This window comes from Oncorhynchus mykiss, chromosome 3 (assembly GCF_057628025.1).
Source record: "Oncorhynchus mykiss isolate SJ-2025 chromosome 3, ASM5762802v1, whole genome shotgun sequence".
NCBI lineage: Eukaryota > Metazoa > Chordata > Actinopteri > Salmoniformes > Salmonidae > Oncorhynchus > Oncorhynchus mykiss.
Genome location: NC_143024.1, coordinates 15,108,827 through 15,129,963, shown reverse-complemented (window position 1 = coordinate 15,129,963; position 21,137 = coordinate 15,108,827). Strand labels below are relative to the sequence as shown.

Here is a 21,137-nt window from a genome sequence, read left to right as displayed (position 1 = left end):
TCTGTCTGTCTGTCTGTCTGTCTGTCTGTCTGTCTGTCTGTCTGTCTGTCTGTCCGCCTGTCCGTCTGTCACTGACCTTAACGTCATAACAATAGGAAAGTCCACCCCAGAGCCAGAAGTTCACGTCAACTAAGTTCATGAAGTCACTGCAGTGTCTAGCTTGTTGGACTACTTTATGGAGCAGAAAAATGCTTGGCACTGCTTTTAGGGGGAATATTTTTAATTCATGGCACAAAAAAAGTACTTTTGTCATTGTTACAAAGTTCAACAAAGGAAGAGCAACAATGCTTTTAATACTGAAAACTTACATGAAAGTGAAGACATCAATTATTTATCTCTATTCCATTAAATATTCAAGTGTGGTGAGACACACATAGACACCATTCCTTAAACATGAGGATATAAAACACAGTACATTCCACACACACACACACACACACACACACACACACACACACACACACACACACACACACACACACACACACACACACACACACACACACACACACACACACACACACACACACACACACACACACACACACACACACACACACACACACAGCAATCCACTATATAGGCAAATAATATCCATAACAGTGTTCTGAAGTGTATCCAGTCTAGGCCATCAGGCTTCTCTGCCCACAGTGCAGACTAAGAGAGCAGTACACTGATTCACAACATGTTAACAGGAATACCTTACCCATAGAAGAACAATACACAACAGATACATGAAAGAGACAAATTAAAGGGAGTCAAATGAAAAGAGAAATGAAAGCCAGACAAATTAAAGTCTTTCAAAAGCACCAAATCTTACATTCATATCCTGTTCATGTAACCCACTTCTACAGTTTGATTCATTGCAGAGCTGGTGCTCAAGCATACTGTCTCAAACAATCAATGTCTTTCAAGAGGACATGTAAGCAGCAGAAAGTCAGAATCCAAGTTCCTCATAGAAAACTAAATTAGGTTGCTATTTTTTAAGTCAAAGTACAAACAATTATCCCACCTTCTATTTTGTGTTTCCGTCACACCTGTTGGACAGTACTTTACTTTATCGCATAAAAACAGTTGGATGGAAACATGACTAATGATGCCAATGTGTCTATGGACAACGTACCCAACGACAGTCACCAAAAGGTCCTCTCAGAAGTCTGCTGGTCGTATCATCATGGTAGTAGCACGGAGAGAGTAACTAGACCCTTTGAAGTAGTGCCACCTAATCCCATTCAGTTTACCCATGTTCTGACCATGACTGTAGTACATCCCGTTCAGGTTCGATGGTCCACAGGCATCGAACCACCAACCTGAAGGCACAGAGAGAAACGTAGAGAGAAACAGAGAAAATAGATTTTAGGCTTGATGATGTTACACTATCAGAGAACTATCAAAGTCATAACTGTGTGACCTCCCTGTAACCTCTGATTATCTCTGGATAGCTTTGTTGCAACGCCAAGTAGTCAACACTAGAGCAGACTCCAGTACTCCTCTCTTTGGATAGCTTTGCCCCATTCTGACCTCTGACCTTTCATTACAGGTGAGAGCGGAGTATGAGGGCAACTAACAAAACATAAATAGTCTACAAGAATCTCTGTGAGCCCAACATGTTTGGACCAGCTACTTGGGGGGGGGGGGGTGTTTGGGAAATGCTGGTCTAGACATTGATAAGAGGATAAAGACATGTATGTTTGTCATGTATTTTCAGATGTACATTCTGGATCTAAATCCTGATGAGATTGTAGCTTCACATTCTTAATAGGAATTTCACTGTCATTTTGATTTATTCTGCTGGCCAGTTCCCTGGACTTCTAAACCAGCCATGGCATGTGTCAATCATTCTGTAAAATGCTGAGGGCTGCCACCTGGCTTCACCAGCTGAGATACCATTCTCTGCTGTGATATGTCAGTAGCAGTGCTGAATACATACTAACTGGCTCTGGCCTGCTCTGTTGTTCTTTTAGACCGGAGATAAAGTGGGTGAGGGGGACCGGGAGGTCAATGGGTTGAAAATTGTTTTACCAAAATGACAAAAGCTTCACCCAGCATAGTGTGGGTGGGTGGTTGTTGTTGTCTTATAGCTTCTACTTATCCAGTCGTTTCAGTTCTACAGGAGTACATACAGAGTGCATGTTTAGGGGTTAATGTGGACTTTAACCTCAGACATACCCCCGGTGAGCATGAGAGCACATTTGCAGATGCAGTTGTCGTTGTCCATATCCTTGGTACTGAAGTCTGCTCCGTTGATGACCAGGCTGCTCTGTCTGCCTGCCGTTCCACTGTGACTCTTCAGGAACAGCCTGACACAGTCGCCAGGGAAACACAGAGGGAAATAAAGCAGAAACACAATGCTAGTGCCCTTTAGCTGCTGGAGAACGCTTTTGTTCTTCTCACTGTGTGCACGGTGGAGGACAGAAATTCACCACCACGCTGTTCTTCTAATCTAAATAATATGTGCAACCTGGTCTCAGAGCATTTCATATTATTATGTACATAAATCCGAGACACTCCATTTAATAGTATATGTTTAGTTTCGTACGGCTACATGAGACAGATTGTTACTTAAGGCAAAAATGTACCTCCCCTTGTTCTCACTGTGTGAACGTTTGAGGACATAAATTCACCACCACACTGTTCTTCTAATCTACTACAAAGAATATGTACCCTTCCAGATAAGTGTCTCTGAAATTCTCGTACACTATATTAAAACCCAATCACACCAGTTGCTTTTATAAAGAACATCCTGGTTCATGAGGACATTGTGGGTTTCCTCGTTTGTCTCAAGCCGTTTGTGTGCTTCCCTGCGAACTCTTTGCACTCCCTCCTCCTGCATTGTTTGTCCCCATCTACTGTACTGCATGTCAAGCAGCTCCAACTGTGGTTTATGAGTCAGACAACTTTCAGGTCTTGCCAGAACCAGGTGATGGATAATTCACAGAAGAGAGAGGCCCTATTCTTAGTCAGTGGTCTTGTATAATGTGTCTATGTTGAATACTGTGTCTATGTTGAATACTGTGTCTATGTTGAATACTGTGTCTATGTTGAATACTGTGTCTATGTTGAATACTGTGTCTATGTTGAATACTGTCTATGTTGAATACTGTGTCTATGTTGTATACTGTGTCTATGTTGTATACTGTGTCTATGTTGAATACTGTGTCTATGTTGAATACTGTGTCTATGTTGAATACTGTGTCTATGTTGAATACTGTGTCTATGTTGAATACTGTGTCTATGTTGAATACTGTGTCTATGTTGAATACTGTGTCTATGTTGAATACTGTGTCTATGTTGAATACTGTGTCTATGTTGAATACTGTGTCTATGTTGAATACTGTGTCTATGTTGAATACTGTGTCTATGTTGAATACTGTGTCTATGTTGAATACTGTGTCTATGTTGAATACTGTGTCTATGTTGAATACTGTGTCTATGTTGAATACTGTGTCTATGTTGAATACTGTGTCTATGCTGAATACTGTGTCTATGTTGAATACTGTGTCTATGTTAAACCATCATAGATACAGTACAACAGACTTTGAGAGGGTTGATTAGTTCAACACATCAGGCCTCACAGCAAGAAACAACATTTCTATGATCTTAACGTGTTTAACTAACATTGTTCAATTCATTCATCTGTTACACGAATATGAATGACACAGATAATGAAAGAAATTAATACATATCACAATTGAACTTGACCTGTGGTCCCTCTGTGTGGTCATATATCTGACCCATCAAAGTGTCAGGCTGATCATTAATGTGGCTTGGCTGCTATGGTGACCAGGTGTTTGGTTCGGGTACAGTGACTCTGTGTCACATTAAGTACTGTAGTTATGGAAGGCAGCCTGGCTCTCTGAAACCCAGTGTGTCTGAAGAGCTGCAAAGTTGCTTAGGAGCCATGAACAGGGCGACCATGTCTATCGGCCCCATCTTGCTATCAGATGTGTGTGTATTGTTATGTATTGTTGGATACTACTGAACTGTTGGAGCTAGGAACACCAGCATTTAGTTAGGTATTACTGCACTGTTGGAGCTAGGAACACCAGCATTTAGTTAGGTATTACTGCACTGTTGGAGCTAGGAACACCAGCATTTAGTTAGGTATTACTGAACTGTTGGAGCTAGGAACACCAGCATTTAGTTAGGTATTACTGAACTGTCGGAGCTAGGAACACCAGCATTTAGTTAGGTATTACTGAACTGTTGGAGCTAGGAACACCAGCATTTAGTTAGGTATTACTGAACTGTTGGAGCTAGGAACACCAGCATTTAGTTAGGTATTACTGAACTGTTGGAGCTAGGAACACCAGCATTTAGTTAGGTATTACTGAACTGTTGGAGCTAGGAACACCAGCATTTAGTTAGGTATTACTGAACTGTTGAAGCTAGGAACACAAGCCTTGTGTACACAACCAGTAACATGTTATTGGATTTGAGCTGTAGGCCCATTAAACGCCACACTCCATAGAATAGCTTTCCTTTTAAAGGCTGTGATCGTCCTCTATAAACCATGTTTAAAATAATGGTCATTATTTACATACATTCCCAATAACAGATTACACAGTATATACTGACTGCTATGTACTGTAAATTACTTTTCAATTTTCACTGATGGACTCTGTTTACTCTCCCTCTCAATACTACTCAAGAGTTACTCTAATAGCTCTTTGTACATCCTTCCATCCTTCCTTGTCTTTAACTGGTTAGTAAAAATGTGAGCCAGGTCAAAAAAAATTGTACAAGTGTGTTCGTTTGTGTGATCACACGTCCATGTGTGGGTGAACTAAATCAGATTGAGACAAAGCTTGCTGGTTATCATTCTAGGAAATATAATAATTCCCTTTTACGATCTTACATTTTATTTAGTTAGTAATGGCATTGTGAAATGAGGCAGAGCCTCTCTTTCCCTAAGAAGCTGTGTGACAATAGTTTGTTTTGGACCATCTCCATGACAAGTATTACAGAATGGCAATGACATACGAATCTAGAGACCAAAATTGATTCCATTCCAGAACTCAAAAAGATTATCCAGTATTTTTTTGAAGAGACAATAAATGAAAAAGTAAGAATTATGATCTGCTGAAGTTCTAGAAGCCTCAATCAGAAGGTTATGGGCAATAAAGTCAACAAACTGAAAAATGCATACATTAATTGATTACAAATCATGATCAGAGTCACCAGTGCCTCACCATCGTTACTGTGATGGAAATACAACACCAAGCACATCATTGTCAGTGATAGAACCAAGTCCAATATCTCATTCCCACTTCATTAAAAATATACTGCAGGTCCTGAAGCAAGTAAAGGCAACCACAGTTGAGTAGTTGAGTGACTATTTAAGTAGGAATGTGGGCGTATTTAGTGGGGAATGTCCTATGATCCTAAAAACTGTACTGTAGGTATGATACAATATGTATGCGCTGAGATGTGACAAAACTTAATTTCCTCCACTTAGGGTACATACAGATGTAGGATCTTAATTTGAGCCAGTTTTCTAGAGCAGGAAAATAATCCTGCAGCAACAGGAAATGTGAATTACGTGGATTATAATTAATGGACATTTATGTCGGGGATGAAACATTTTTCTTTAGGACAAATCAAGTCTGAGTTTTCAAAGTGGAAATTACAAACTTTAGAAGCTTTTTTAAAACTCAAATATACCACAAGTTAGCATTTCCTTCTATGCAGGACAATTCTCAGCAACAAAAGAGTGATCAAATTAAGATCCTACATCTGTAGCTGATATCAGCACTCCTACTGTGAGACTCTTTAAGAATACGGCCCAGAACACATTGCTGGTATCCCACCTGTAATTCTGCTTCTCGCTGCCGATGTAGAAACGGTCATAGTGGGAGAAGGCCTGCTGTCCGTCCCAGTCGGTCACTTCCACCCTCAGGTTGTAGGGCCTTTGGCTGGTCAGCAGGAACACAAACTCATTCCCCAGCCAGTGTTCTCCAAACAGACTCCCAAAGCCCTGCAACAACACAGGAGCACTTGTCTTCTGTTTCTGTAGTGTAAGGCAGCTTGATGTACAAGTACACCCCTTGGACAGGACACTAGTCTGTCGCAGGTCCTTGTCCCAGCAACACATGGAGCTATAGAAAAATAATGAATGTTATATCGGGTTCTTCTACAGGGACAAGATCACAAACCCTATATGGTTCTAGGTAGAATTAAGACTGTTAGAGCGATGTTCTACTCAGTGACTCTTTGTTCTCTTTTTTTAAAGGAATTCTGTTCTGTGTTTTCCTCTCTTTTAAAAAATAATAATAACTATGTTCTGTGTTTTACTCTTTTTTGACAGTAGTGAATTGAGGGAGACAGACAGATGAGTAGATAAAGATATATTTATTTAACTAGGCAAGTCAGTTAAGAACAAACTCTTATTTACAATGATGGCCTAGGAACAGTGGGTTAACTGCCTTGTTCAGGGGCAGAACGACAGATTTCTACCTTGTCAGCTCGGGGATTTGATCCACCAACCTTTCAGTTACTGGCCCCCCGCTCTAACCACTAGGCTACCTGCCGCCCCTATAGAGAGAGAGAGATATAGCTAGCGAGACATAGATAAAGAGGTATATAGATAGAGAGGTATAGAGATATATAGATGGAGAGAGAGATATAGCCTCCAGTATTTATGCTGCAATAGTTTGTGTCGGGGGGCTAGAATCAGTTTGTTATATCTGGAGTATTTCTCCTGTCTTATCCGGTGTCCTGTGTAAGAATGCTCCCTCTAACTCTCTTTCTCTCTTCTCTCGGAGGACCTGAGCCCTAGGACCATGCCTCAGGACTACCTGGCCTGATGACTCCTTGCTGTTCCCAGTCCACCTGCTGTCCCCCAGTCCATCTGCTGCTGCTCCAGTTTCAACTGTTCTGCCTGCGGCTATGGAACCCTGACTTGTTCACTGGACGTGCTGCCTTGTCCTGGACCTGCTGTTTTGGACTCTCTTTCTCTACTGCACCTGCTGTCTCTAACTCTGAATGATCGGCTATGAAAAGCCAACTGACATTTACTCCTGAGGTGCTGACCTGTTGCACCCTCTACAGCCACTGTGATTATTATTTGACCCTGCTGGTCATCTATGAACGTTTGAACATCTTGTCCATGTACTGTTATAATCTCCACCCGGCACAGCCAGAAGTGGACTGGCCACCCTTCAGAGCCTAGTTCCTCTCTAGGTTTCTTCCTAGGTTGCTGCGTTTCTAGGGAGTTTTTCCAAGCCACCGTGCTTCTACATCTGCATTGCTTGCTGTTTGGGGTTTTAGGCTGTGTAGCACTTTGTGACATCGGCTGATGTAAAAAGGGCTTTATAAATACATTTGATTGATTGATAAAGAGATAGAGATTTAGATATAGACAGATATAGAGATAGAGATATAGATAGGTTGGATTCTGCAGCACCAGTACTAGACCAGACCTTGGAATTAATCTTTCTTTACCAGAGACATTTTACAATATATCAACATTTGAATGGTGATCTAAGCACACCATGTTTAGACTCAACTTAAACAGTTTCCTCTCTCCTGTCATTTTCTCTCAGAAGTGTTAAATCAGAGACCATTAGCGTCATTATGAAACACTCCCAGCAGAGGGGTCAACGAGCGAACACATACCCGTTGTTTGCCAGCGTCTTTGCCAGGCTACACTCCACACTTCCTTAGCCCCTGACTGGAGGACAGTCCTCTCTCGCTCAGCCCAGAGGCAGAGGCCTTTTTAGCCACAGGGCTATTTCAAGGCCTAATGGGGCTGGCAGTGACAACACAGTGGATTCGTCCTAAATGGCCCATATTCATTTTAAAGTACAATACTTTTGACCAGGGCCCATAGGACACCCTATTTCCCCATAGGGCTCTGGTCAAAAGTAGTGCACTATATAGGGAATAGGGTGCCACTTGGGATGCACAAAGTCTGTTTTGTGATATGCGTTTGTACTTGCTCCTTTTTCTGTTGTAGTTTGACATATACATTCATATGTTGGAATGTTGTGCAATGTAGAGATTCCTATTTTCCCAAAAATCTACAAAGTTTCAATACCGGGAATAATCCCTATTTATCCCGAGAGTCCTGGGAAATACTGCAAAAATCAGAAGTGTCCTTTTAAAACCAAGATGGTCACTGTGCCAGGGTTCTCCCCAAATAAGAGGGGTGTTGTGCCACCTTGTCGGCTTGGCTGCGCAATTATGGAAAGATTTCAGAGCAAATTAAATGTAAGTTTAGTCATGATAGTTACTCTATCTTTGATCGCCAGCGCATTTCAGAAGTAGCCCCACAGAGCGCCCTCCGAGTATAGCGTTGTTGCTTTGTAACGGCAGTCAAACAAAAGTCAAATGACCAAAGTTGCTAAACTTGCTAGATAACCTCCTTCAACGAATGACAGAATATCTCCCATATTTGGCTAAATCAAGTTGATGATTATACCGATAGCAGAACAGCTCATGAATAACAGGGAGAGGAAGTGGAAATAGTTTAAATATCAAGGTATCTTAACGAGGACTGTTTCAAATATACCCATATCAACTCTCATATCGTTTGTTGATCACACATTCTCTATGAGACAGCACAGAGAAGGGGGGAAAGAGGTATTTTGACATGCATAGGCGAGAGGCGTGCTTTGATAATGCATCCTATGGATTACAGAATAAAATGAGCTGTAGCAGTGAGACAGGAGTCAGGATTTTGGGTTTCATTAGGATTGGATAGGGAAATAGCCTAGGTTCTAGGATGAGAATATAGAATTTTCCCTCATGCCTTATTAACGGACTTCATGCCTGTGACAGAGATGCTTATGCAGTGAATTGTACATAGGCCTATCAAATGTGTGACTGTCTGAAGATTCACAATGACAGCTTAAAGAGGCACATGCTCTCTAAAAGGCTACACTGTAAGGTTTCCTGTGGGGTTTATTAACTGTATTCGGGTCATGTGTGCAGTCCAGAGCGACCGGCAGTGTCAATTATGCGTGCACTTTGAATTTATAGCGACTTTGTGTCAAATATGCTAGACTAAAGGCTTCAATGTGACAACCTGTTTGGATAGTGTCCAATAAATGTTTTTGTTAATCTTTTGCTAAGGAATTCATTAGTGCAGACATTGGGGAATTTTATTGTAATTTCCCGGGTCTTGTCATGTATTTTGGGGGGTAAACGTGAAGAGTGTTCCCGGTAATGTCCCGGGATCCCGATTACCCATGTTAATCCCTGGTGCTACAGTGAGGGAAAAAAGTATTTGATCCCCTGCTGATTTGCCCACTGACAAATAAATTATCAGTCTATAATTTTAATGGTAGGTTTATTTGAACAGTGGGAGACAGAATAACAACAAAATAATCCAGAAAAACGCATGTCAAAAATGTTATACATTTATTTGCATTTTAATGAGGGAAATAAGTATTTGACCCCCTCTCAATCAGAAAGATTTCTGTCTCCCAGGTGTCTTTTATACAGGTAACGAGCTGAGATTAGGAGCACACTCTTAAAGAGAGTGCTCCTAATCTCAGTTTGTTACCTGTATAAAAGACATCTGTCCACAGAAGCAATCAATCAATCAGATTCCAAACTCTCCACCATGGCAAAGACCAAAGAGCTCTCCAAGGATGTCAGGGACAAGATTGTAGACCTACACAAGGCTGGAATGGGCTACAAGACCGTCGCCAAGCAGCTTGGTGAGAAGGTGACAACAGTTGGTGTGATTATTCGCAAATGGAAGAAACACAAAATAACTGTCAATCTCCCTCGGCCTGGGGCTCCATGCAAGATCTCACCTCGTGGAGTTGCAATGATCATGAGAACAGTGAGGAATCAGCCCAGAACTACACGGGAGGATGTTGTCAATGATCTCAAGGCAGCTGGGACCATAGTCACCAAGAAAACAATTGATAACACACTACGCCGTGAAGGACTGAAATCCTGCAGCGCCCGCAAGGTCCCCCTCCTCAAGAAAGCACATATACATGCCTGTCTGAAGTTTGCCAATGAACATCTGAATGATTCAGAGGACAACTGGGTGAAAGTGTTGTGGTCAGATGAGACCAAAATGGAGCTCTTTGGCATCAACTCAACTCACTGTGTTTGGAGGAGGAGGAATGCTGCCTATGACCCCAAGAACACCATCCCCACCGTCAAACATGGAGGTGGAAACATTATGCTTTGGGGGTGTTTTTCTGCTAAGGGGACAGGACAACTTCACCGCATCAAAGGGACGATGCACGGGACCATGTACCGTCAAATTTTGGGTGAGAACCTCCATCCCTCAGCCAGGGCATTGAAAATGGGTAGTGGATGGGTATTCCAGCATGACAATGACCCAAAACACACAGCCAAGGCAACAAAGGAGTGGCACAAGAAGAAGCACATTAAGGTCCTGGAGTGGCCTAGCTAGTCTATAGACCTTAAACCCATAGAAAATCTGTGGAGGGAAAATCTGTGAAGGTTCGAGTTGCCAAACGTCAGCCTCGAAACCTTAATGACTTCGAGAAGATCTGCAAAGAGAAGTGGGGCAAAATATCTCCTGAGATTTGTGCAAACCTGGTGGCCAACTACAAGAAACGTCTGACCTCTGTGTTTGCCAACAAGGGTTTTGCCACCAAGTACTAAGTCATGTTTTGCAGAGGGGTCAAATTCTTATTTCCCTCATTAAAATGCAAATCAATGTATAACTGTTTATAATTTAGAACTGTCTCTCACTGTTCAAATAAACCTACCATTAAAATTATAGACTGATCATTTCTTTGTCAGTGGGCAAATGTACAAAATCAGCAGGGGATCAAATACTTTTTTCCCTCACTGTATGTATTCACCAACATCAGAAGAATGCTGTGAGGATATCCCACCCTGTCCTCCTCACCATCTTGTACTCCTTCCACGTCCTCTGGAAGTCCATGGTTCCATCTTTTCTCCTCTGAATGACAGACCATCCTCCCCCTGCTGCCTCCATGTTACAGTAAACCTACAGAGAGAGAGACAGAAAGACCGTGACATGAGTAACTTACACACTACTCTCACACATGCAGTGCATATCATGACAATAAAGACTGTTTCCTGTAAAAGGAGTGACTCCTGTAGATGAGGCTCCCTGGTCCTTAGTTTTGTGTACCATGGTCAGAGGCCACAATGACGGAATGTGTCCTAAGCCCAGGGACGTAGCTTAGTGTAACCATGGACACTGACAGCAGCACAGCTGATAATGGACAGGAACACACTGTTGCCAGTCAGCCATCTGCGGCTTGGCAGGACACTACTGAGGAGGAGGACATCTGCTGTGTAGCTGTGCTGAAGAGGCCAGCCAAGAGTATTTCCAGCTCCAGGATATCACCCAGCCAGCCAGCCAATACCTGACATATTCCTGGGATATTGCTGTTGAATCTTTTGGGAAGTGGCTTTAGAGTACCGTATAATAATTGCTGCCACTTGCACGTAAACTAAAGTAGGTTACAGTCAAAAAGTGCAGCCATTTAATTGTTCATGTCTGTTTTTGCTGTTTCCATGCAGAGGTAAAGCCAGGCCTGCATATATCATCTAATATATGCCTCTATATTACACATTCTGCTAATAGAATTGACATCTCTTTTCCCCCTCTAATATTTATTGAAGATAATACATCAAGTTTTCCGTACCTTTTTGGTCTCCTGTGTGTTGATGTGAATAGTATATAATCCACTGTTGTTGAAGCCAGCTTGAAAGACTTCTGAGCAGTCCCGATACTTTCTCTCCTCATGAGATGAATCTCTTTGCTTAAAGGCAAGGTTGCTGTTTGCCACCACTGTTTAAATAGATAATGAAACAAGAGCAAACACATTATCAGCTAGGCTCCACTTTGAATGCATCCAAAATCCTTTGTAATCAACAGCCTAGACTGGGTCAGGTCCTATTAGAACAGGTTCTTATGTAATCAACAGCCCAGACTGGGTCAGGTCCTATTAGAACAGGTTCTTATGTAATCAACAGCCCAGACTGGGTCAGGTCCTATTAGAACAGGTTCTTATGTAATCAACAGCCCAGACTGGGTCAGGTCCTATTAGAACAGGTTCTTATGTAATCAACAGCCCAGACTGGGTCAGGTCCTATTAGAACAGGTTCTTATGTAATCAACAGCCCAGACTGGGTCAGGTCCTATTAGAACAGGTTATTATGTAATCAACAGCCCAGACTGGGTCAGGTCCTATTAGAACAGGTTCTTATGTAATCAACAGTCCAGACTGGGTCAGGTCCTATTAGAACAGGTTCTTATGTAATCAACAGCCCAGACTGGGTCAGTTCCTATTAGAACAGGTTCTTACGTAATCAACAGCCCAGACTGGGTCCGTTCCTATTAGAACAGGTTCTTATGTAATCAACAGCCCAGACTGGGTCAGTTCCTATTAGAACAGGTTCTTACGTAATCAACAGCCCAGACTGGGTCAGTTCCTATTAGAACAGGTTCTTATGTAATCAACAGCCCAGACTGGGTCAGTTCCTATTAGAACAGGTTCTTATGTTCTGGAATGCATCTTCTTATGATCTTAGAACATGTGGACATTGAAATGAAGGCCAGTCCGTTCCACGTTTCAACCTATTTTCAACATCCATGGACGTCAGCCGGTGCTCACTGGGTTAGTCCAGCCTTCTTAGTCCAGTTATAGGCTTTATCTGTGCCCAGAGAATATCTTGTCTGAACCTGTGAACATTTGACACAATATATCCTCCAGTACCTCTGTTGTATTTTACCCTACCTAGAGTTTTTAAAGCCAACTCGTTCTTCCTGCAAATAATTACTATCTATGCTATGATATTCATACCCCAGAGTATTTAATTTATACTTTCTGTAACAGGAAACATTGGCCCCAGTATCCATCCAGTACCTCCAGACCCTCTGTCCTTAGAGCAGAGTTTCAGCAGACTGTTGACGGTCTCAGTGAGCTGCTGTTGTTGGCTAAGCAGGATACTGTTGTTGCCAGTGGCCTGGTCCAGATGGGTCTGCAGCTCTGTGATCACACTGCTCTGTCTGGCTACCAGCTGCTGCAGGCTGGATCTCTCCTCCTGGAAGGTGACCAGCTCCTCATGGTGCCCAGACTCCAGCTCCTGCATCTTCTGCTCTAAGAGCCTGATCAATACAAGTGATTTGAAAATCCGTTGATCAGTCGATCAGTCAGTCAGCCAATAAATCAATACAGAACTTTTCATGGGAAGAAAATCATTCATGTTGATTTGACCTGTTCTTGTCGTGCAGCTTGCTGATCTCTGTAGATTGGTGGAGGAGCTGGGTCTCCAGTTTGTTGATGGACAGAGAGTTCTCCAGGAGCTGAATCTCCAGCCTGGAGGTCTGATTCAACACCTGTCCATCAGGAAGCTGTTACTATCATTCATATTCACCCAGTCAAGTGTATAGAGTGTATCTATATAGGCTAAAAGTGGCACCATGTATTTTAATGTACTTCATAGGCCTATTCATCCAATCTAATGAAGATAATTGCTGAGTAGGCTACATGATTAATAGTAAGTGTTACTGATATCATAACATGCACTTGAATGTTCTTTGGAGAGGGATATTTGTACATGATTCATACTGCACCTGGATCTCTACGTCTGTCAGCTTCCGTGTGTGCTGAGCAGTCTGGGTCAGGAGGTTGGTGCCTAGATTCAAGATGGCAGCAGTGTGATTGTGGACAGCACTCTGCTGCAGCTGAGCCATCTCCACATTCAGACTGTCCTTCACATATCTCTCCATCTGACACACAAACACAGAGGAGGTATGAAGGGATGTTTAGGGCTTTACCTCTCTCGACAGACTCTGGGTGTTCTGCACACTCACATTTAATTTCAATTTATGGTAATGTCCTAGGAACGTTCTCCAACTGGCTTAACATTGAGCATGTTCTCACATAGTTCAGAGAACGTTAAGAAACAACTTCCTTCTGTGGGAATTTCAGTACTTCAGCATAACGTTTCCTACAGATTTCCTCTTGGTTCTATTTAAAGTCATGTTCTCAAATTGTTCCAAGAACTTTAAGAAAACTTTCCATAAAAAACACAAGAAAACTTTTGTAATGTTCAGAGAATGTTCTAAAAATGTTATTTAAAAACGTTCTCAGAACATTAAGAAAACGTTCCATTCTCAGCATCAACAAAACTCTATCCTCTGTCTTGTTAAGTGTTTGATCTTAATGAGTGTTTGTTTCCTTTTAAAATGGGGTCTGTTTGAATAGACAAAAAGAACAACTGTGAATGCGTTGTTATTAGTCCACGCTAGCTCCATACTGGTGGCACAGTGGACTAATTCCATGGATAGATGATGCCATGTCACAATAAAGAAGAAATGTGTTTGGATGATTAATGCAAACACATTTATAGGGTTAATGTCCGATAGATCAGTTGTCTGACAACGTCATGAACATGTGCTTTGTTATGATTCTGAACCATCAGATAGCAAGCAACAATGACAAAGAATCTGCCATGCGGGCAATCGTAGATTTATCTTGTTCTTGAAACCATGTCGTGTTTTGACTGATTTCATGTCAATGCTTATATGGCTAAAATTCGATAGCTAGCTAACCAACAACTGTAACGATGTATTTGTGCTCGTTGTGAAAATGTATTTATGTTTTCAATAAACATTTGAAGACAAATGATAGTTTACATGTTGTCAACAATCTAAGCCAACCCTGTCTGTTTTACCTCATATTTGTGCACACATTGGTTTTGTTGCTAGACAACCAACTGGTCTATCTGTGCTTGTAGTTCAAAAAGTAAACCTCAAATAAGCCAGTAGTGTTATTAAAAGTCTTACTGAAACACAACTTCCAAGGAACCGTCCATAAATAACCTAATTATATCCAGGGAAGAAAGAAGATTGGATATGTATTAATTCCCTTCAGCAATTGTGCATTGAAGGATTTCCTGCATCGATATGGTCCTGTCTAAGGATTTCTTTGGCCCCTGGTCAGCTACTTAGGGAGGGATCTTTCAGGGTTGTTGAGTTCAGTCATTTCCTTCTAGTCAACCAGGAGAGATCAGTCATGGGACTGCATCTGTATGTTTTCTGCCACAGATGCATCATGTGGACAGGGCTCAGCTGCCAATGACATTATCCATCTGAAGTTCACTGTCCTGATGATGATTACAATGAGGAGAGGTCTTTCCCAGCAATGTGCTTTAAAAATGTATCATTTTTTTTTTGTGATAGCTCAGGGTCATTCAGTGATTCATTGAAGTTTATGGTTTTCCTGTTACCCCGGCTTTCAAGCCATGGCCTTTTCAGTTCATGTGAATCAGTTTAGCCTTGGACAGCTTTTTAAACTATGCATTTTCAAAAATGTACAGTTTGGAAATTACAGTTAAGTAGTCACAATAATGGAATATAAAATATTTACATTGCAAAGTTAGAATTTCATGTCTCACTTTATCCCTGATTTAACGTAACAGATCACCCTAAGTATGATTTTCAACTTAAGAATGTCTACTTTGTGGCTAGATTCCCTCTTCACAGACAGAGGAAAGGCCTGGTCTCTATGACACTTACTGAAAGATTCCCTCTTCACAGACAGAGGAAAGGCCTGGTCTCTATGACACTTACTGAAAGATTCCCTCTGCACAGACAGAGGAAAGGCCTGGTCTCTATGACACTTACTGAAAGATTCCCTCTGCACAGACAGAGGAAAGGCCTGGTCTCTATGACACTTATTGAAAGATTCCCTCTGCACAGACAGAGGAAAGGCCTGGTCTCTATGACACTTACTGAAAGATTCCCTCTGCACAGACAGAGGAAAGGCCTGGTCTCTATGACACTTATTGAAAGATTCCCTCTGCACAGACAGAGGAAAGGCCTGGTCTCTATGACACTTACTGAAAGATTCCCTCTGCACAGACAGAGGAAAGGCCTGGTCTCTATGACACTTACTGAAAGATTCCCTCTGCACAGACAGAGGAAAGGCCTGGTCTCTATGACACTTACTGAAAGATTCCCTCTGCACAGACAGAGGAAAGGCCTGGTCTCTATGACACTTACTGAAAGATTCCCTCTGCATAGACAGAGGAAAGGCCTGGTCTCTATGACACTTACTGAAAGATTCCCTCTGCACAGACAGAGGAAAGGCCTGGTCTCTATGACACTTACTGAAAGATTCCCTCTGCACAGACAGAGGAAAGGCCTGGTCTCTATGACACTTATTGAAAGATTCCCTCTGCACAGACAGAGGAAAGGCCTGGTCTCTATGACACTTACTGAAAGATTCCCTCTGCATAGACAGAGGAAAGGCCTGGTCTCTATGACACTTACTGAAAGATTCCCTCTGCACAGACAGAGGAAAGGCCTGGTCTCTATGACACTTACTGAAAGATTCCCTCTGCATAGACAGAGGAAAGGCCTGGTCTCTATGACACTTACTGAAAGATTCCCTCTGCACAGACAGAGGAAAGGCCTGGTCTCTATGACACTTACTGAAAGATTCCCTCTGCATAGACAGAGGAAAGGCCTGGTCTCTATGACACTTACTGAAAGATTCCCTCTGCACAGACAGAGGAAAGGCCTGGTCTCTATGACACTTACTGAAAGATTCCCTCTGCATAGACAGAGGAAAGGCCTGGTCTCTATGACACTTATTGAAAGATTCCCTCTGCACAGACAGAGGAAAGGCCTGGTCTCTATGACACTTACTGAAAGATTCCCTCTGCACAGACAGAGGAAAGGCCTGGTCTCTATGACACTTACTGAAAGATTCCCTCTGCACAGACAGAGGAAAGGCCTGGTCTCTATGACACTTATTGAAAGATTCCCTCTGCATAGACAGAGGAAAGTTCTGGTCTCTATGACACTTACTGAAAGTGCAGTGTCAGACTGTTTATCTCTGCAGCTTCCCACGAAGACAATTGAATAGTCGGCTAATGGAATCATTCAAGAATGAATTGATCTGTAAGATCAGAGTGCATTAAGATGCCAATGTTAATGCAGAGGAAAGGAAGAGAAGGTCTAGTGCAGTGTACACATGTTGAGCAGGATAAAACGTGTCAAGTGGCAGTCTCCTTATTACAATGTCCAGAGTCCTCAAATAATCACACACTACATTAGACATAAGAAACCCAGAGGAATAGTTGCAGGGCCGGATTACCACATTAGGGGCCCCGGGGCACCTATCAAATATACAGTAACAGTCAAAAGTTTGGACACACCTACTCATTCAAGGGTTTTTCTTTTGTACTATTTTCTACATCAAAACTATGAAACAACACAAATGGAATCTTGCAGTAACCAAAAACATGTTAAACAAAACAAATATATTTTATATTTAAGATTTCTTCAAAGTAACCACCCTTTACCTTGATGAAAGCTTTGCACACTCTTGGCATTCTCTCAACCAGCTTCATGAGAATGCTTTTCCAACAGTCTTGAAGGAGTTCCCACATATGCTGAGCTCTTGTTGGCTGCTTTTCCTCAGTACCACACTATAGCGTTCATTTAATCAAAGAGGAAAACACATTACCTCAGTGCCACACTATAGTGTTCATTTAATCAATCAAAGAGGAAAACACATTACCTCAGTACCACACTATAGTGTTCATTTAATCAATCAAAGAGGAAAACCCATTACCTCAGTACCACACTATAGTGTTCATTTAATCAAAGAGGAAAACCCATTACCTCAGTACCACACAATAGTGTTCATTTAATCAAAGAATGGCCATGGAGAGGAACTCCTGAAACTATGAAGACAGTGAAACTGATATCCCACAAATACACTGAGGTTGAAGTTCTCTGAAAAGCATGGCCCCACATAAAAACTATATTTTTGTTGCTTTCTTAACTGTCGACTGTTCTCCTGTTAGTTTTCAGATGCACATATAAAACATTTGATGGTGCAGTGAGATGAAGAATAGTTTGTCATTTTATATTCACTGCATGTATGCAGGGTTCCAAGTGCTCACCCTTAAGCATAGCCTGTATTACATTATACCAAATGCAATTACCAAACTCAGCACTGGTAATACTGAAGTGGTAGTCTGTTACTACTGAAGTGGCCTTGTTCTCCCTGACAGAATCATCTCTGGTATTCCTTGGAATGTGAATGCTGCTGGCCTAGGTCCCGGTGGGTCAGGGAACACATAGACAGACAGAGACAGACAGACAGACATAAACAGACACAGACAGACAGACAGACAGACAGACAGACAGACAGACAGACAGACAGAAACAAACACAGACAGATAGATACAGACAGATAGACAGATACAGACAGACAGACAGACAGACAGACAAACAGACAGACAGACAGACAGACAGACAGAGCACTGCCTAACGCTGAGCCCATTCCTTGAAATGGACTCCCCAGCCCTGGATTGGGCCAATGTGACATAGTGTGAGAGGGTTCAGACAGACCACAGTGTTTTCTTAAGGACAGCCAGGCCAGCCGGACACACTCAGAACATCACAACCCAGCGAGCAAGAGCCACAGCCTGCCTGTCACATTTTACCACGGCCCAGTCAAACAAGTCCCTGTCATCAATCTCTCATCCCTGGGGCTGCAACATAGTCCCTGGGTCCACACACACTGGAACAACAGTCCTTTTGAAATGACAGTGTTTTTAATTAATAATGCGGGATATGGTGCATTCCTCACTTATGGGGTAAGAGAGAGATTTTTTAGTATCCTTAAGGTTTCTGTTTCTGTTGGGTTGGTGCTCATGTCATTTAAAGCTGTTCGGTGTAATGGAGTAATCCAAACAACAGATCTCCCCAAATATACAGTATCTATTGTATACTGTACTATGGGGAGTAAAATGTAGATAGGCTGTAAAGCAATGATGAATTGTACTGGGGTATGTTATATCTTATTGCTCCTGAGTAAACAGAGACAGAGGAAAGAGATGGATCCAGGTGGGACCGAGCCAAATGTTGTCCTATAATAATAATATTAATTATGGCAGGACACATTTGGCTCGGCCCAAATAGTTCATGGGGTTGAAACACACTCAATGCTGATAATGTGTACTTAAAGATGCACTGTGCAGAAATCGTTCACCCATTTCCTGGTTGCTAAAATTCTAATTGTTTGCCAATCTACCACTTCTTAGACTTGATTTCAACGACAATGACAGATCTATAACTCACATTTCTACGTGAATTTGGTCGGGTCGCTCAAAAAGTGAGATATTTAATACAGTATAAAACACTACAGATGATGAAATGTAGTATACTTTCTAGCTTTGTCCAGATGTTCCACCTCTATATAACTGTGATAACAACAATGGCTAATGTGTTATAAATGCAATAGGACATAGTTCAATCGGATAAAAAGCTGATCATTTTGACCTGCACAGCCATGGGACATGGCATGCATTTCCTTCTAGAGTATAAATATCTGATAAAGCTCTGTTTAGACTGAAACGCCAGGCTTTAATCTTTATATCAACTACTACTATACTGTATGCTTGGAGAACATGCTCTTACTTTGTGAAGCCACTGTGTGTAGTTGTCCATGACGTTCTCCAGGTGTTGGATCCTCTGGTTCCCCAGAGCCGGGGCCAGTCCTGGGAGCTTGGGCTTTTTCAGGGGGGCATCTCCCTGTAGAGTGTTCCCCTGGTACTGGCCCTGTCCCTGGCTGGTGCTGGAGCTGCCGACCCCCTCCTCCTCCGTCAAGCACGGCCTGTTCCCCCCAGCGTTATCTGGTAGCAGGAAGGTATAGGTGCAGGATCCGTGCTGGATAGAGTTGTACTGGCGAGTGTTAGTGTTAGTGCTGGCGCTCATGGACCCGCTGCCAGCTATGTCCCCTGGGCCCCTGGGCAGCTCTTCCAGAGACACAGACACGTAGCCCGTCAGTAGCAGCAGAAGGGCAGCCAGAACCAGCCAGATCATGTGGCAGCTGGGCTGGCAGGGCAGGAAGTACCACGGCATGGCAGCAGGAAACACAGGCTAACGGTCCTCTTTTATGGCTTCTGTCTGTCTTGTCTCTCTTCACAGCATGTCTTCCTGTCCTGTCGTCAATCAGACGGTTGAGAGGTAGACCGTCGATCCAGAAAGATGGCCGCTTCCCATCAGTAGGAATGGATGAGTAGTCCTCTCAAGTGTCAGTGTGGAACTCATCCCAATTCATCACCAGTTGTCTTGTTAGTTGTTGTTGCTGGTCCAGATCCAGGACAGGGATCCACACTACACAGTTGTGTGATGTAGACTACATTGTCAGTCAGTGGACTGATCTGTGTTGGATCCTCCTCCTCATGGCTGGCTGTATGTAGTGCTGTTCCTCATGTCTGCCTGTCTGCATGTGAGTTTAGAGTGCTTTAACGGGGGGGGGGGGGGGGGGGACACTGGAACGTCCAACTCTGGGCAGGCTCTGTGCCTCCCATACTGAGGGACTGATCGAATGGAATGTGAGAGAGAGAGAGTATGGGGTTGTGTGTGTTTGAGAAAGAGCGAGAGAGAGAGAGTATGGGGTTGTGTGTGTTTGAGAGAGAGCGAGAGAGAGAGAGTATGGGGTTGTGTGTGTTTGAGAGAGAGCGAGAGAGAGAGGTATGAGATTCAGTTCTATTAATATAGTCCTGATTTGAAAACACTTCCACAACACAGGCTTGAATGAATGCCTGGTCCATATATAATGACCCCACAGTCTGTAATTCAGACAGATATCTACCGAGAGCAGGAGATGGGCTCTCAGACACTCTTTATGTACAGTGTCTTCATGTAATCTTCATTTAATCATGCAATCATATCCAGCTCTCCCTCATAGGAATGTAAACGTCTCCCATATAGAAAATAAAACGTTGTTTCAATGTATGGAAGGAGGATGGTTTTCTGGGGAAATGAGGGCCAACTCTGAGGGCACGCTCTGCCATCTTTAAAAGAACAAACCGTTTTCGGTTTTAAGGTACCCTGATTTGGTACAACAAGCTTTTTCCTATTTTTTTTGTTAGAAAACGTTGGTAAATTACATTGACATCCAGAAAGTCAATTTAAACATGACATGAACAAATGGAGAACCCAATAGAATCATGTCACTGAGCAGACACATTTTGTAGCCTACCATTGTTTACTATGGCATGCCAGATTACATATTTACTTGTGAAAAACACAAACAAAAATTTGTTTGAACATGAACAAGAATGTGTGTGTTTTCCCTAGACCCCTGCTAGACTTCAGGACTGAAGAGGAGGTGTAGGAATCAAACTAAAGA

At 42.5% G+C, this 21,137-nt stretch overlaps 1 protein-coding gene across 2 annotated transcripts; it reads right to left on the bottom strand.

Moving 5' to 3' along the window:
• Positions 1-202: 202 nt before the first annotated feature.
• On the bottom strand, positions 203-20,231 carry LOC110507394 (angiopoietin-1). 2 transcript variants are annotated; one of them, XM_036966123.2, is made up of 9 exons: positions 19,418-20,231; positions 13,550-13,705; positions 13,191-13,312; positions 12,840-13,081; positions 11,616-11,761; positions 10,847-10,948; positions 5,811-5,977; positions 2,170-2,300; positions 203-1,310 (listed from the first exon to the last, which is right to left on the bottom strand). In XM_036966123.2, the coding sequence occupies exons 1-9, from the start codon at positions 19,859-19,861 to the stop codon at positions 1,150-1,152; spliced, it is 1,671 nt and encodes a 556-aa protein (XP_036822018.2). In that variant the 5' UTR covers positions 19,862-20,231; the 3' UTR covers positions 203-1,149. The 2 variants fall into 2 exon arrangements, with proteins under 2 accessions (XP_036822018.2, XP_090077849.1); XM_090221723.1 differs by lacking the exon at positions 2,170-2,300 and having other exon boundaries at positions 19,418-19,931.
• Between the last annotated feature and the right edge of the window lie 906 nt (positions 20,232-21,137).